Below are 13,768 nucleotides of genomic sequence, written 5' to 3'. Positions count from 1 at the left end.
TACCACTTGAGGTTCAATCAGATCAAGGTTCTCATTTCATGTCTAAAAAAATTTAAGACGTCATGGGCAATCTGAGGATTAGACAGCTGAAATCTTCATCACATCACCCACAGTCACAGGGTGCTTTGGAGAGATTCCACCAAATCCTCAAAACAACGATTAGAACATACTGCCACGAACATCTGCATGGCTGGGATAAAGTACTAGGCGTTCTTTTATTTGCCACCAGGGACACACCAAATATGTCTACATGCTGCAGTCCTTTCAAATTGGTTTACGGTCATGAAGTAAGAGGTCCTCTAAAACTTATAGAGGACAGAAAAGTGGGAAAAAAGAATGTATCTTTGATACTGGACTATGTATCTGTGTCCCAGAAAGGCTTACAAAAGCTTGAGGTGTGGCTCAGGAACAGATTAAAAGTTCCCAAGCCAATATGAAAAAAATGGGCAGACAAGAATGCTAAGGCCTGCGACTTTCCACCAGGGGATGAAGTATTAGTGTTGTTACTTTTGCAGGTAGAACGATTAAAAGCACGATTCAGTGGCATATACAGAGTTATCAAAAGATTTGGCAAGGTGCATTACTTGGTTGACAGCCCTGATCACTAGACGAAGAACCAGTTGTGTCATATCAATATGCTAAAGAAATATTATCGCAGGGAGCAGTATAAGCCAGGACAGGCACCGTCAGATAATCGGGACTGTTGAGATGAAAAGGATAGTGAGGTTGCGGCATAAGCAGGTCCAGGTAATTCTCAGATTGAACCTCCAACTATCTGATTAGCGCAAATCGAGTGGCTGGAAAAGTTAGACCACATGTGTCTACTCTTAGAGTCAAAACAATGTGAAAATCTAACTGGACTTTTCACAACGTTTAAACGGATTTGTAGGGATAATCCAGGATGTACAACCTTAGCAACTCATGATGTGGATAAAGGCGGGACCATTCCTTCAAAAAAAACATCCGGACAACTTGAGTCCGAACAAATATGGCCATGTGAAAGCAGAAGTCCAGTACATGCTGGAAAACAATTTTATCGATAGTATTCAAAGTAGCTGAAGGTCAGCAGTAGTTCTCGTACCTAAACATGACGGATCAACCCACTTTGGTATAAACTATAGAAAAAACAATGCAGTAACAAAGGCAGACTCCTATCCAGTTCTGCATTTAGAAGGCTGCCTCAACAGAGTGGGAAGCATTAAGTTTCTTATCAAGATTGACTTTATAAAGGGATACTGGCAAGTTCCTTCGATGCCTTGCACCGAAGTGATATCAGATTTTGTAACAGTTGATGGTCTTTATCAGTGCTGAGTGATGCCATTTGGGCAAACAAAAAATGCCCCAGCCACTTTTCAAAGATTGATGAATCAGGTGTTAGCCTTGTTCCAAACTGTATTGTATATCTCGGGAATGTACTAACATATAGCGACTTCTGGCAATACCACATAAACCAGCTAAAAATTACGTTTGAAAAGCTACAAGCTGTCGACTTAGTGATAAATCTGGAGCAATGCGAATTCAGAAGAGCAGGAGTAACTTACCTCATACGCCTAGTGGGGAAAGGACAAGTATTGCCAAAAACGGTGAAGCTGCAAGCCTTAATGAGGTTTCCTATCCCTAAATCTAAGTGGGAAATAATGATTTTTTTTTAAGGATGTGCGTTTTTTTACTGGTAACTTGTGCGAAATTTTAGTACTGTGGCTGCTCCGTTAATTGACTTGCTACAGAAACAACAAAAACTAAGTGGCATGAACAGATGAATGACAGGGAGCTTTTGAAAAGCTAAAGGCAATACTAACTAATGAACCAGCGTTGGCTGCTCCAAATTTCGCTAACCCCTTTAAAATAGTGATTGACACTAGCAACCTCGGGTTGGTGCAGTCCTATTGCAAAATGACAAATCGGGCATAGAAAAGCCAGAAGAGTTTTTTTTTAGCGGAAAACTAAATCGTCATTAAAAAACATATTCCACTGTGGGAAAATAAACATTGGATAATTTATTGGCTCTCAAACATTTTGAGGTATATGCCGGTCAGGAATATAAAAGAAAAAACTAACATACACAGAACATAACCCATTAACGTTTGTGGAAATGTTTAAAAATCGAAATGCTAGAATCTTTAGATGGAGTCTCTTGTCTTATCATCGAACAGTTGTGCATATTTTGTGGAAAAAATAATATTGTTGCCTATGTATTTAACCATGTCAACTCACATAGATGGTGATAGTGTAAAGAAAATTCTGTAAACTATTACTAGAGTAAATGGTGTGAAAGTGGGAAAAAAAAGTTAGTGTTGTTCCAATTTATTATTTTTTTTTTGCATGTTAATGAAATGCTTTTCAGGATTGGTGTCTCATTTCGCCAAGGGCGGCGGTGTCACGGCCTTGTTTTTTTTTCTCCTCAGAAATATTGTGTGTGCCTTTAAGACTGCAAAAAAGATCGGTGCATTTTAAGACAGCAAGTTCAGGAGATGCAGACAGCCAGCTGCATTCTGATTGCAGAGCAACAGCAGCTAGATAGAGATGTCACGTAATTCAATGTTGCAGTTTGACTTTTTAAGCTAGCTGGCTGAGACTGATTTTAAGCAAGGAGATTTCTGAGGCGATTTGAACTGAAGAAGCTGTGTTATTCCTCTCGTAAAATTCGACAAAGCTTCAAGCTGAATTAATTCCCTCAGAAAATAAGAAAATCTTTTCCTTCCCAACAAATTATTTGTACATGCTGTGTTGATCGCTGATGGGACAGTTGAATGCCAAACTGCTGAATTCCTATCTTTGAAGGACCTTTTATTTTCCATAGGAGCACTGTGAAGACTTCGTGACCTTTGACTTTCCACATTGGAAGACTCCATTCATCAGGAACATAACTCACAAATACTTTTTTTTTGTTTTATTCTCAACGCTCAGCTAATTAAAAACAAAATTACTGTTAGTGTTGTGTATTTTTACGTGAATGCGGATGTTAGATTTTTAAATAAGTAGGGATTTGGTATTTAGACATAGGTTTACCTGAGTAGCATTAACGATTTGAGTTTCTTTTAATACATTGCTAATTTGTTGTTATGCAAATACGTCTGGTTTGGTCTGATTCATTCAGCAGATACGAGAGTATTCACTTCGTCTGCTTTTCCAATTTGGAAAGCCTAAAGAAATATGTTGCAACCGATGGAATGAAGGGGCTGAATAAAAAGTGCATTGCTCCCACCACGGACATAACAACATGCATAGAAAATTAAATAAAGTGTGGCGTTAAAAATAAATCTCGGAGTGCTGGGTAAACTATATAAAACACATCGTGGAAGCATAGCAGATAGAACGCTGAAGGTAAAATATTGATCATTCATCGATGAACGAATAGAGATAATAACATTCTAGAGAACAATCACATTTCATATCCCCTTCAAATAAAACGATTGCTCGATAGTGATGAAAAACAATTACTTCTCATTATGAATGAAGCAGAAGTGGATTACTTATCGTTACTGTTTATATAGATAAACGAGATACCTTTTTCCTCCTGAGCTGCAAACGGTCTTAGACTATTTGTACATTTGTATTCATCAGAACGCAAACAAATGTTAGTCATGTTATCGTCAGATGGAGGGATGTAATATTTTACTCGGCGAGCGTCCCAAAGATCTCTTAGTGCTCCCAACCTTAATATGGCTCTGACTATAAGCAGTAAGCGTTCTTTGCATTGTCCTTCCATCTTTGCAATATCAACAATCCCTGTGAATAAGAAAAAATGATATGTAATACTTTTATTCAAATATTCACACATTTGCAAAAGTCTGAAACAATTCTGTATGCTACTGATACATCTTCAGTATATTTCATTTCTACCTAATACAGAGTCTAGATTCTTTATCCTCTGCTGCCTTCACTATTTTTTCCCTGCCCGGTGGCTTTAATCATCATAATTTCAGATTGTTCCCCTTAAATATCGTGTTCACAACGTGCTGTCTCAACGGTTCATCACTGACAAATGCAGTTGAGCTGACTGCGTACTTCAGTTATGCCATTAGTTCAGCATGTGGCCATATCACACAAGAATGAATTACTACTAATATATTCGAATTAATATATATTCGAGCCTCGACATTTAGCACTGTTTATGAGTTATGTTCCATTTTATTTAACTGCCAAACGAATTTATTGCTGTAGATGCTCCATTTCTCCACCAGACGGCACACAGAAGATATGGTTACCCAATTTATATTCTGACAATAGCAGCATATATCAATATTGAGGTATACTCCTTTGCTCCTGATTTCGCTTTGGAGACCCAATAATTCTAAATAATGTCGATGTATATAATTACTGATTGATGTATATGAACACCAGAACAATATACTGAGATGACAGCAATTGATTCGAAAATCAATAGTTTCACTGAAATAATCTCAGTGCCTCTTGATGCCAGTGAAATCTGCTAAATTCATAGCTATTAATCACTAGTGGCGTTAGATAGTTCAAACTGTACGTTATTATTTTGTGATTAAATAAGTCATTACATTTAAATCCACAGCATTACCTGCGTTTTACCGATTTTTTTTTTTCAGGCAGCAAATCGCAGATCACAGAAACAACATCTGTCTTAATTGGGAATTAAAATACCTATCTCAAATATACGAATTGAAATCTAATATCAACAAGAAGCGTGAGTCATATGGAAAACAGAGTCGGCTTTAGGATCATGGCGTAAGATTGGAAAAAGTGAGGGCCAGGGAAAGTTATTTTATTCGAAACTACTGGACCAGGAAGAAGACCAAAGCTTATAAAATAATATAACGTCACGCACAGCCTCGATAACACAACAGCTTCTGCTTTTGGGCTCACCTACCCTGTTTTATTTCTAGCACAATAAAAACAATCACTATAAAGGAGGGACGAGCAATATTTTCTGTTTGCAAGGCTATAGAAAAATAGCGTAATTAATGTCCGTCGAGCAGTGCAGTTATTGGCAATCCCGCTGCTGTCCATTTCTTTCCTCACTTTCGAGCAATAATAATTTGTGTGCTGAAGGGCGTCAGGTTAAAGATAAATGTATCATTCAATGGATAAATTGACCTATATACTCCTGCCTACATGGTCATAGCATGAAATAATTGGGTAACGTTCACCAATTATGCAAAGCTGGCAATATCTAATTATCTGCCCTGTACACGCCAGGCATGATTGAAGTCCCTGGGATGGAAAAGTGGGCGGGTGCGTATTGAATCACTGAATTTAATTTACTCCTGCTTGAGTGATTCTGTATTGAAGAATAAATTAAGTTGGGCATCCGACAATCTGTTAAACTACACTGATCTCAAAATGTTATTCATTGGCGTGGTTGTCTATTGATGATAAATTCTCTGGTTCTTTTATCATTGGTGGGGCATCGAAGCAAAGCTGATTATGCAGGAACGGGAATATTTTGACAATTACCAGCTACATTTCTGAACGAGGAAAAGAGAAATATTTCAGTCTATTATCGTTGCGAACTGATGAAAACTGCATAAGTCCCCTAAATATATAAAAGCAAAATACTGTGGATGCTGGAAATCTGAACTAAAAACAAAAAATGCTGGAACCACTCAGCAGGTCCGGCAGCATCTGTGGAAAGAGAAGCAGAGTTAACATTTCGGGTCAGTGACCCTTCTTCGGAACCGAAGTGGTTACATCATGAGGTATATATGAAAATGTAAAGGAACACAATGCATGTGTATAACATATAATTGTACAATGTACCAGTGCAGAATATGCAAATATGCAATGTTTAGGAGCACATTCAGACAGAGGTGAAAGGAATCGTGCTTTCTCTTAATTACAATCGTGTTTTTTTCACCCTCTAAGTTACAGAACTTCTGCAAACATTTCATAATGCCAAATAATATTGTCACTTCTGGAAAATGACAATGAATAAATAGAATTAAATAGTATTTCAATCACCAAAGCAGTTAATTCGATCCAACTTGAATATGCCAGTATGCATGCACCAGACGAGCCTCTTTTGAATCTTCTTAATCGAGAGACAGCCCCAGAGAGGCGGAGAGAGAGAGAGACCGACATGGAGAGGTGGGGAGGGCCGCTGAAAGAGAGAGAGAAAGAGGGAGAGGGATAGAGATAGAGAGAGAAATTGACAGAAAGGTGGAGAAAATGATCAGGATCACTCCTGACAGATGAACATCTGTCTGGAATACACTGCATCGTTACATCAAGTGTACAAGAAGACATTGACAACTTGTGCAAGTAAAAACAATGCCAGTTATCTCACTACATCAATGTTCAACATCGCAACTTAATTAATTTGTCTTTAAATTGAAAGATTGTCACCAGAATTCACATTTTGTTGTTGTTTTTATGAATATTTAAATGCATTTCTTTATCCTTTATCCTTCCGAAATTTGCTCACCATCCCCTATATAGGTACCATTTCTAATGTGGTTCCTCATACAAAAAGGTTGGACAAGCCTCATCTATGAGCAAATGTTTCTGTTCCTTTCTTCCTCATGCGTTTCTCTAGCATCCGCTTGTAAGCATTGATTCTGTTTACCTCACATTTCCCTGTGGTAGCGAGTTCGAGATCTAGTTGTAAACACTTTCCAGGTTGACAAAATGCTTCTCCTGAATTCGTTATCAACTATTTTCCGAAAAAGTCTCCTATTTATGGGCTCATCCTCCCTACGTATACCTTAACAAACATCTTACTAATTTCACTTATTTGTATTTACTAGCTCCTTGGCCTTATTTTAACAACAGGGAAGAGCCTCAGCCTGTTCAGTCTTCTCTGATAAGTATATTCTCAGTTCTAGTATTATCTTTATAATTTGTTGAGTGCAACTTCACCAATGTTGCGATGTGCTTTTTAGAATCATAGGAACAGGAATAGGCCATTTAGCCCATCGAGGCTGCCTCGGCACCAATTATGATCATGGCTGATCATGCACTTCAATTCCTTTTTCTCACTATCGTTATATCCCCTTATGTCATTTACATTTAGAAATCTGTCAATCTCTGCTTTAAACATACTCAGTAACTGAGATTCCACAGCCCTCTGAGGCAGAGAATTCCAAAGATGCGCAGCCCATTGAGTAAAGAAATTTTCATCTCCGTCCTAAGTAACTTCCCCCTTATTTTCAAATTGTGCCCCCTGGTTCTAGACTCCCCAACCAGGGGAAATATCGTAGCTGCATCTACCCTTTCTCCCTTTAAGTATTTTGTCGGTTTCAATGAGGTCACCTCTCATTATTCGAAACTCGAGAGAACACAGGCCCAGATTCTCCAATCTCCCTTCATAGGACATCCCAGGAATAAGTCTGGTGATCCTTCGTTGCATTCCCTCTGTGGAAATAATAGCCTTCCTAATGTAAGGGGACCAAAACTGCACACAGTACCCGAAATATGGTCTAACTAGTGTTCTATACAATTGAAGCAAGAATTCACTACTCGTCTCCTAAAATCCTCTTGCGATAAAGGCTAGTATACCATTAGCCTTCCTAATTGCTTGCTTCACCTGCATGTTCACTTTCAGCGACTTATTAACAAAGACAACCAGGTACCTTTGTATATCTATTCTTTCTAATCACTTACCATTTAAGAAATATTCTGCACATCTGTTCCTCCAACCAAAGTGGATAATCTCACATTTTACACATTATATTCCATCTGCTACGTTATTGCCCATTCATTAAGTCTGTCCAAATCCCCTTGAGGCCGCTTTGCATCTTCCTCACAACGCACATTCCCATCTAGTTTTGTGTCATCCACAAACTTGGAAATACTCCATTTGGTCCCCACCTCGAAATCAGTAATATATATTTTGAACAGCTGGGGCTCAAGCACTGGTGCCTGCGATAACCCACTAGTGACAGCCTGCCAATACGAGAATGACCCATTTGTTCCTACTCTCTGTTTTCTGCCTGTTCACCAATCCTTAATCCATGCCAGTATATTATCTCCTATCACACGTGCTTTATCTTTGCGAACAAACCTCCTGTGGGAACTTTCAAAAACCTCCTGATTATCCAAGTATACCATGTTCAGCGACTTCCCTTTATCAATTCTGTTAGAAACATGCTCAAGAATCTCCAACAAGTTCATCAAACATGATTTCCCGTTCATGGCTCCACGTTGACTATGCCCAATCATATCGTTATTATCAAATTATCCATTTATTACATTCTGTAGAATAGGCTTTAGCATTTTCCCAACGACTGATGTAAGGCAAACAGGTCTGTAATTACCTGATTTCTCTCTCCCTCCCTTCTTAAACAGTGGGGTGAAATTTGTGACCGTTCAATCTGCAGGAATCGCTGCTGAATCTATAGAATTTTGGAAGATGATCACCAATGTAGTCATAATCTCCATAGCCAACACTTTCCAAAATCTGGGATGTAGAATACCAGGTCCTGGGGCCTTATCAACCTTCAGCCCAATTAATTTCTCCAATACAATCTTCTTACTAATACTAGTTTCCCTCAATTACTCATTCCCCTTAATATTTGGATCTCTAGTTAAGGGAGATTTCTTGTACCTTCAACAGTGAAGACAGACACAAAGTAATCATTTAGATTCTCTGTCATTTCTCTATTCCGCATTATATATTCTCCCGACTCTGGCTGCAATGGACCCACGTTTGTCTTCATCAAACGTTTTCTTTTAATGCACCTGTAGAAGATTTGACAGTTCGTTTTTGCAATTTTTGCTAGCTTACAGTCATATTCTATTCTCCCTTCCTTTATCAGTTTATCCGTGTTTCTTTGCTGTATTCTAAAATCCTCCAAATCCTCAGGTTTACAATTATTTCTGGAAAATTTATGGCATTTTCTTTTAATCTTATACAATCTGTAATTTGCTTTGTTATACATGGTTGCATTTAGTGTTCTATTTTATGCCCTTAAAGGAATATATAGTTGCTGTAAACTATCTAATATCTATTTAAAGATTATCCATTACCTATGTACTGTCATGCCTTTTGATGTATTTTCCCAATCCCCCTCAGCCATTTTGCCGTTCATACTTATATAAATTCCTTTGTTCAAAGTTGACACCCTGGGTTCAGATGAACTTTCAAACATAAGGTAAAATCATATTAGTCATTCATCCTTAAAGTTTCGTTTACAACAAGATTAATAATTAGCCCGTCCCCACTGCATAATCCAGGTTCTAAAATAACCTGTTCACTAGTCGATTCCTCCTCATACTGCTCTAGAAAACCATCCCTAACACATTCCAGAAACCCACCCTCCACAGCATTAGTGCTCATCAGGTTTAGGCAGTGCATGTGCAGATTGAAGTAACCCATGAGTACTATATTACCCATGCTATATGCTTCACTAACCTCCTGATTAATACCACGCCCCCACACCTACTACTACTGCCCAGTGGCCTATAAACAACTCTTACCAATATTGGCTGACGCTTGCTGTTTCTTAGCTTCACTCAAACAGATTTCGCATTTTGCTCTTCCGATATGAGATCCTCCCTTATTATTATACTGATCACATCCTTTATTATCACCACCTCCTTTGCCTTTTTGCCTGTCCTTCCCAAATATCAAATATCCTTGAATGATCAGTTCCCAGTCTTGATCACCTTGTAGCCACGTTTGCGTTGTGGCAATTAGATCGTACGCATTTACCTCTATTTGGGCCATTAAATCGACTACCTTGTTGCATTCAGGTAGAGTGCCCTTACCCTTGTCTTCTTGAAATTCTGCATTCTAAGCCTAGTTGATGCTCGCCTTCGCTTCGCCTGCCTTCTCATCTCACTTGCTACTTTTCTACCTCCTCTTACCAGCTTTACTTCCTTCCAAGTTGAGCTATCCCTCAGGTTCCCATCCACCGACAAGCTAGTTTAAACCCTCCCCAAAAGCACTTGCAAATCACCCTGTGAGGATATTAGATCTCCTTGTAGCCCATCCATCTTGTACAGGTCCCACCTGCCCCAGACCGTTTCCAATGCCTTGGAAATCTGATACCCTCGTTACTACACCAATTCTCAGCCACGTGTTACATCGATCAATTCTCCTTTTCAGATGCTCACTAGCATGTGGCACTGGGACTAACCCTGAGATTACCACTTTAGAGGTCCTGCTTTTTAATTTCCTCCGAACTCCCTAAAATCTGCTTTCAGGACCTCATCCATCTTCCTAACTATGTCATTGGTGCCAACATGTACCACGACCACTGGCTATTCACTCTCCTCCAGAAGGATGTGCTACAGCTGCTCCATGACATTCTTCTCCCTGGCACCAGGGAGGCAACACAACATCCTGGAGTAAGTTTTACTGCCGCAGAAACTGTATGGTTCCCTGACGATCGAATCCACGATCAATATTGCTCTTCCACTATTCTGCCCACATTCTTGTGCAGCAGAGCCACCCGTGGTCCCACAGGCTTTGCTCTGGCTGTACTCCCCCGCGGAAACACCGCTCTCACCAGTATGTAAAATGGAAAAAAGTATTAGCAAGCAGGATGGACACCGTGGACTCCTGCACCGCCTGCCTTTTTCTGTTAGACTGCTTGGTGGTCGCCCATTCCCTCTCTGCCAGCATGCCCCTACCCTGCGGTGTGACCACATCCCTAAACGTGCTCTCCATGTATTTATCTGTCTCGTGGATGCAGAATAGTGACTCCAGCCGCCATTCCAGTTACAAAACCAAGAGCTCACGCTTCTGCAGTCGGTGACAATTCCTGCAGATGTGTTCATCTAGGACAGGTGGCATGTCCGTGACTTACCACATACTTCAGGACGTACAGTCCACTTGGCCAAGCTGACCTGCCATAATGTAGATTTAGAAACGTTTTTATTACAATGAGAAGTAAAATAACTTACCAATTACTCGCCAATTAACTCCTTTCCTTGAACCGAAGAGATAGCTTGCAATCTACTGCCATAAGCAACTGTCTGCTAACATAAGCATAATTGATCAGGATGAAAATAGGTCATAATAATAAAAGCAAAATACTGCGGATGCTGGAAATCTGAAACAAAAACAAGAAATGCTGGATTCACTCAGCAGGTCTGGCAGCATCTGTGGAAAGAGAAGCAGAGTTAACGTTTCGGGTCAGTGACCCTTCTTCCGAAGAAGGGTCACTGACCCGAAACGTTAACTCTGCTTCTCTTTCCACAGATGCTGCCAGACCTGCTGAGTGAATCCAGCATTTCGTGTTGAAAATAGGTCATGACATGTGCGTGTACATATCGAATTTGCATTCACGTGTTGACAGGGAAGTTGCTCAGCACCAGCAACAAGTTCATATCAGTGAAGAAAAACAAACAAAAAAACAGTTATAATTTTTTTATGGAGAAAATATGTATGTTGATTATTGGGGTATAACAACGGAGTGGGGCCTCAAATTCAAAATGGTTGAGAATTTTAGCTTTTTCAAAGGAGCTCTGTCGTCTTTAACTGGAATGGCATATATGTGAATCACGACCTGCAACATGTGGTTGACTCTCAACTGTCACTGAAAATGCCTCGCAAAACACTCAGGTATTTCAAAGCACCACTAACAAAAAGTAATATTAAACATGGATGGACACCAGCATTGACCTAACATTGGCACGTAACCGTATCCCCAGTCCAGCCGACCCTACAAAGTTCATTGACGTTTGCTGGCTTGTGCCAATATTTGGAAAGCTATCCACCATACTAACCATTCAACAACCTGATATAGGCATAATCATAGGATTATAATTTTCAGACAACATACTCAACCCCTCTACCACAATCCCTAACATGATCAATCCCACCAGAGGTGGCGGCACGATTGTATGCTGTCGGCAGGGATGGATTCTCAGTGTTACTCCACACTCCATGAAGGCTTATGGCACCAGCCTGAATATGGACAAGGAAATCAGCTGCTGATTATCAACTGCAGACCACCCTCAGCTGATGATTCCGTACTGTTAAAAGTTAAACACCACTTGGAAGAAGCACTGAGGGTAGCAGAAACTCATAATGTGCTCTGGAAGCTCATCATCGACAGTGTCTTGGAACTACCACGACTCACCATGTTGTTCGAGTCCTGGAGTACATACCAGTCAATCTGAGATTGTGGAAGCCGGTGTGATACCAACGCGAGGGAAAACCTACTTGACCTACTTACCAATCTACATCATTCAGAGTCATCTGTCCATCAACATATTGTTAGAAATGTCCACCGCAAACTCATGTGGAGACGTTGAAGACCGTTTTTGCACAGAGGACACTTCCCATCATTCTGTGTGGCATTACTAAGATAAATGGGATAGATTCAAAAGATATTTTGCAGCTCAGAACTAAGGATCCCTGAGGTGATGTCCCTCAGCAGTGGCTGACCTGTATTCCAACAAAAGATACACCACCACAGCTCGGTATACCCCTCACTTTGTTATTAACATCAATCCAATCAACTATCTCTGATCCAATACGGTACATAGACGAGCATGCCACCTAGTACAACCAGACGTACATGAGGTACCAATCTGTGAATTGGCAAGAGAAGACCTCATGCTTGCTAAAAGTGCGGAAGCAACTTGCATTAGATGGAGCTAAACGAAACCACAACGAACGCTCTACATTTCTACCACATCCAGTCATGAGCGATGTTGGACTTTTTGGATAGCTGATATAAGGAGGGGACTCATTGGTATTGGATGCATGTTTATGAGTACAACAGCCAAGGCAGATGCCTCCCGCACTTAGCCAAGCTGTTTCAATACAACAACAACACTGGCATCCAGACGACAAACTGGAAGTTGTTCATGGGTGTCCTATCTACAAACCACAGAACAAATACAATACCGCCACATACCCAAAGCCGCCACCACAGCCCGCCATAGTTGCATCTTGATCATAAGAAAAATAATCGAAGCTCTCTCTCTCTCTCTATATATATATATATACACATATATATAGGTAGATAGACAGATAGATAGATAGATAGATAGATAGATAGATAGATAGATAGATAGATAGAAAGATAGATAGATAGATATATTCTTGTAAATTTATATAAGTGAAAAGGAAATCTACAAACCTAAAATAAAGGAAATGGGTTGCTTGACCAACAGTATTGAATTTTTCAAAGTAACCATGAATTTTAAGAGTTCATCTCTCAAGATTGGTTTCTGTTTAGTTAACAGCTGGCAATTAATTGAATTTCTGTTTCAGTTAAAAGGTAAATTAGCTTTATTGCAGATTTAAAGAGTGATATACTAATACTCTGAGAGTAACTGTAGCGAGTTAACGAGGTAACTCGCTTAAACCAGTTTCTCAGCTGTAGCAGACCACGAACAAAGCTGACACAGCATTGTTTTCAGATAATAAATTGAGGGGACTCTCAATGTTGCCTGTCCGGATTGAGTGCTGTTGCAGTTCACAGAGTGCTCCGAATCGAGTTTGATGATTGAAGGAGATCTTTGAAATAACAGGTCAAGTAAAAACGATTAAAGTGGCACATATAAATACATGCAATTACAAAAGGCTTTAAATAATGTAAAACATCACCGAGTCATGACCAATCGCACGGGTTGTGCAGTTTCTGGATAAGCTGCAGATTGCATAGCAAAGGAATTGTGTCATTTAAGGGTCATTGCTCTGACTGGCAAAAGGTAGGAAGTGTTGTGCCACATAGATCTGTACTGGGACCACTGTTCAATCAAGATTTATATAAATGATTTGAACTTGTGAATGGGAAGCACAATATGTAAATTTTATGTTCATGTCAAATTGTGGGGATTAGTAATTACTGAGGAGAAACAATTGCAGATATCTTTTGGACTGTAAAAAGCTAAT

The 13,768-nt window shown here is 39.7% G+C and overlaps 1 protein-coding gene across 1 annotated transcript in view; it reads right to left on the bottom strand.

Moving 5' to 3' along the window:
* The window catches only part of LOC137345153 (NACHT, LRR and PYD domains-containing protein 3-like), a 79,345-nt gene that overhangs the window by 44,168 nt on the left and 21,409 nt on the right, over nucleotides 1-13,768 (bottom strand). Inside the window, exon 3 of the mRNA XM_068008621.1 lies at nucleotides 3,508-3,729. Coding sequence (XP_067864722.1) covers nucleotides 3,508-3,729 — 222 coding nt within the window. The remainder of the gene's footprint in view (nucleotides 1-3,507; nucleotides 3,730-13,768) is intronic.

This window comes from Heterodontus francisci, chromosome 28 (genome assembly GCF_036365525.1).
Source record: "Heterodontus francisci isolate sHetFra1 chromosome 28, sHetFra1.hap1, whole genome shotgun sequence".
Classification (NCBI taxonomy): domain Eukaryota; kingdom Metazoa; phylum Chordata; class Chondrichthyes; order Heterodontiformes; family Heterodontidae; genus Heterodontus; species Heterodontus francisci.
The sequence above is the reverse complement of the archived record's forward strand: the minus strand, read 5'-3'. Positions and strand labels throughout refer to the sequence as shown.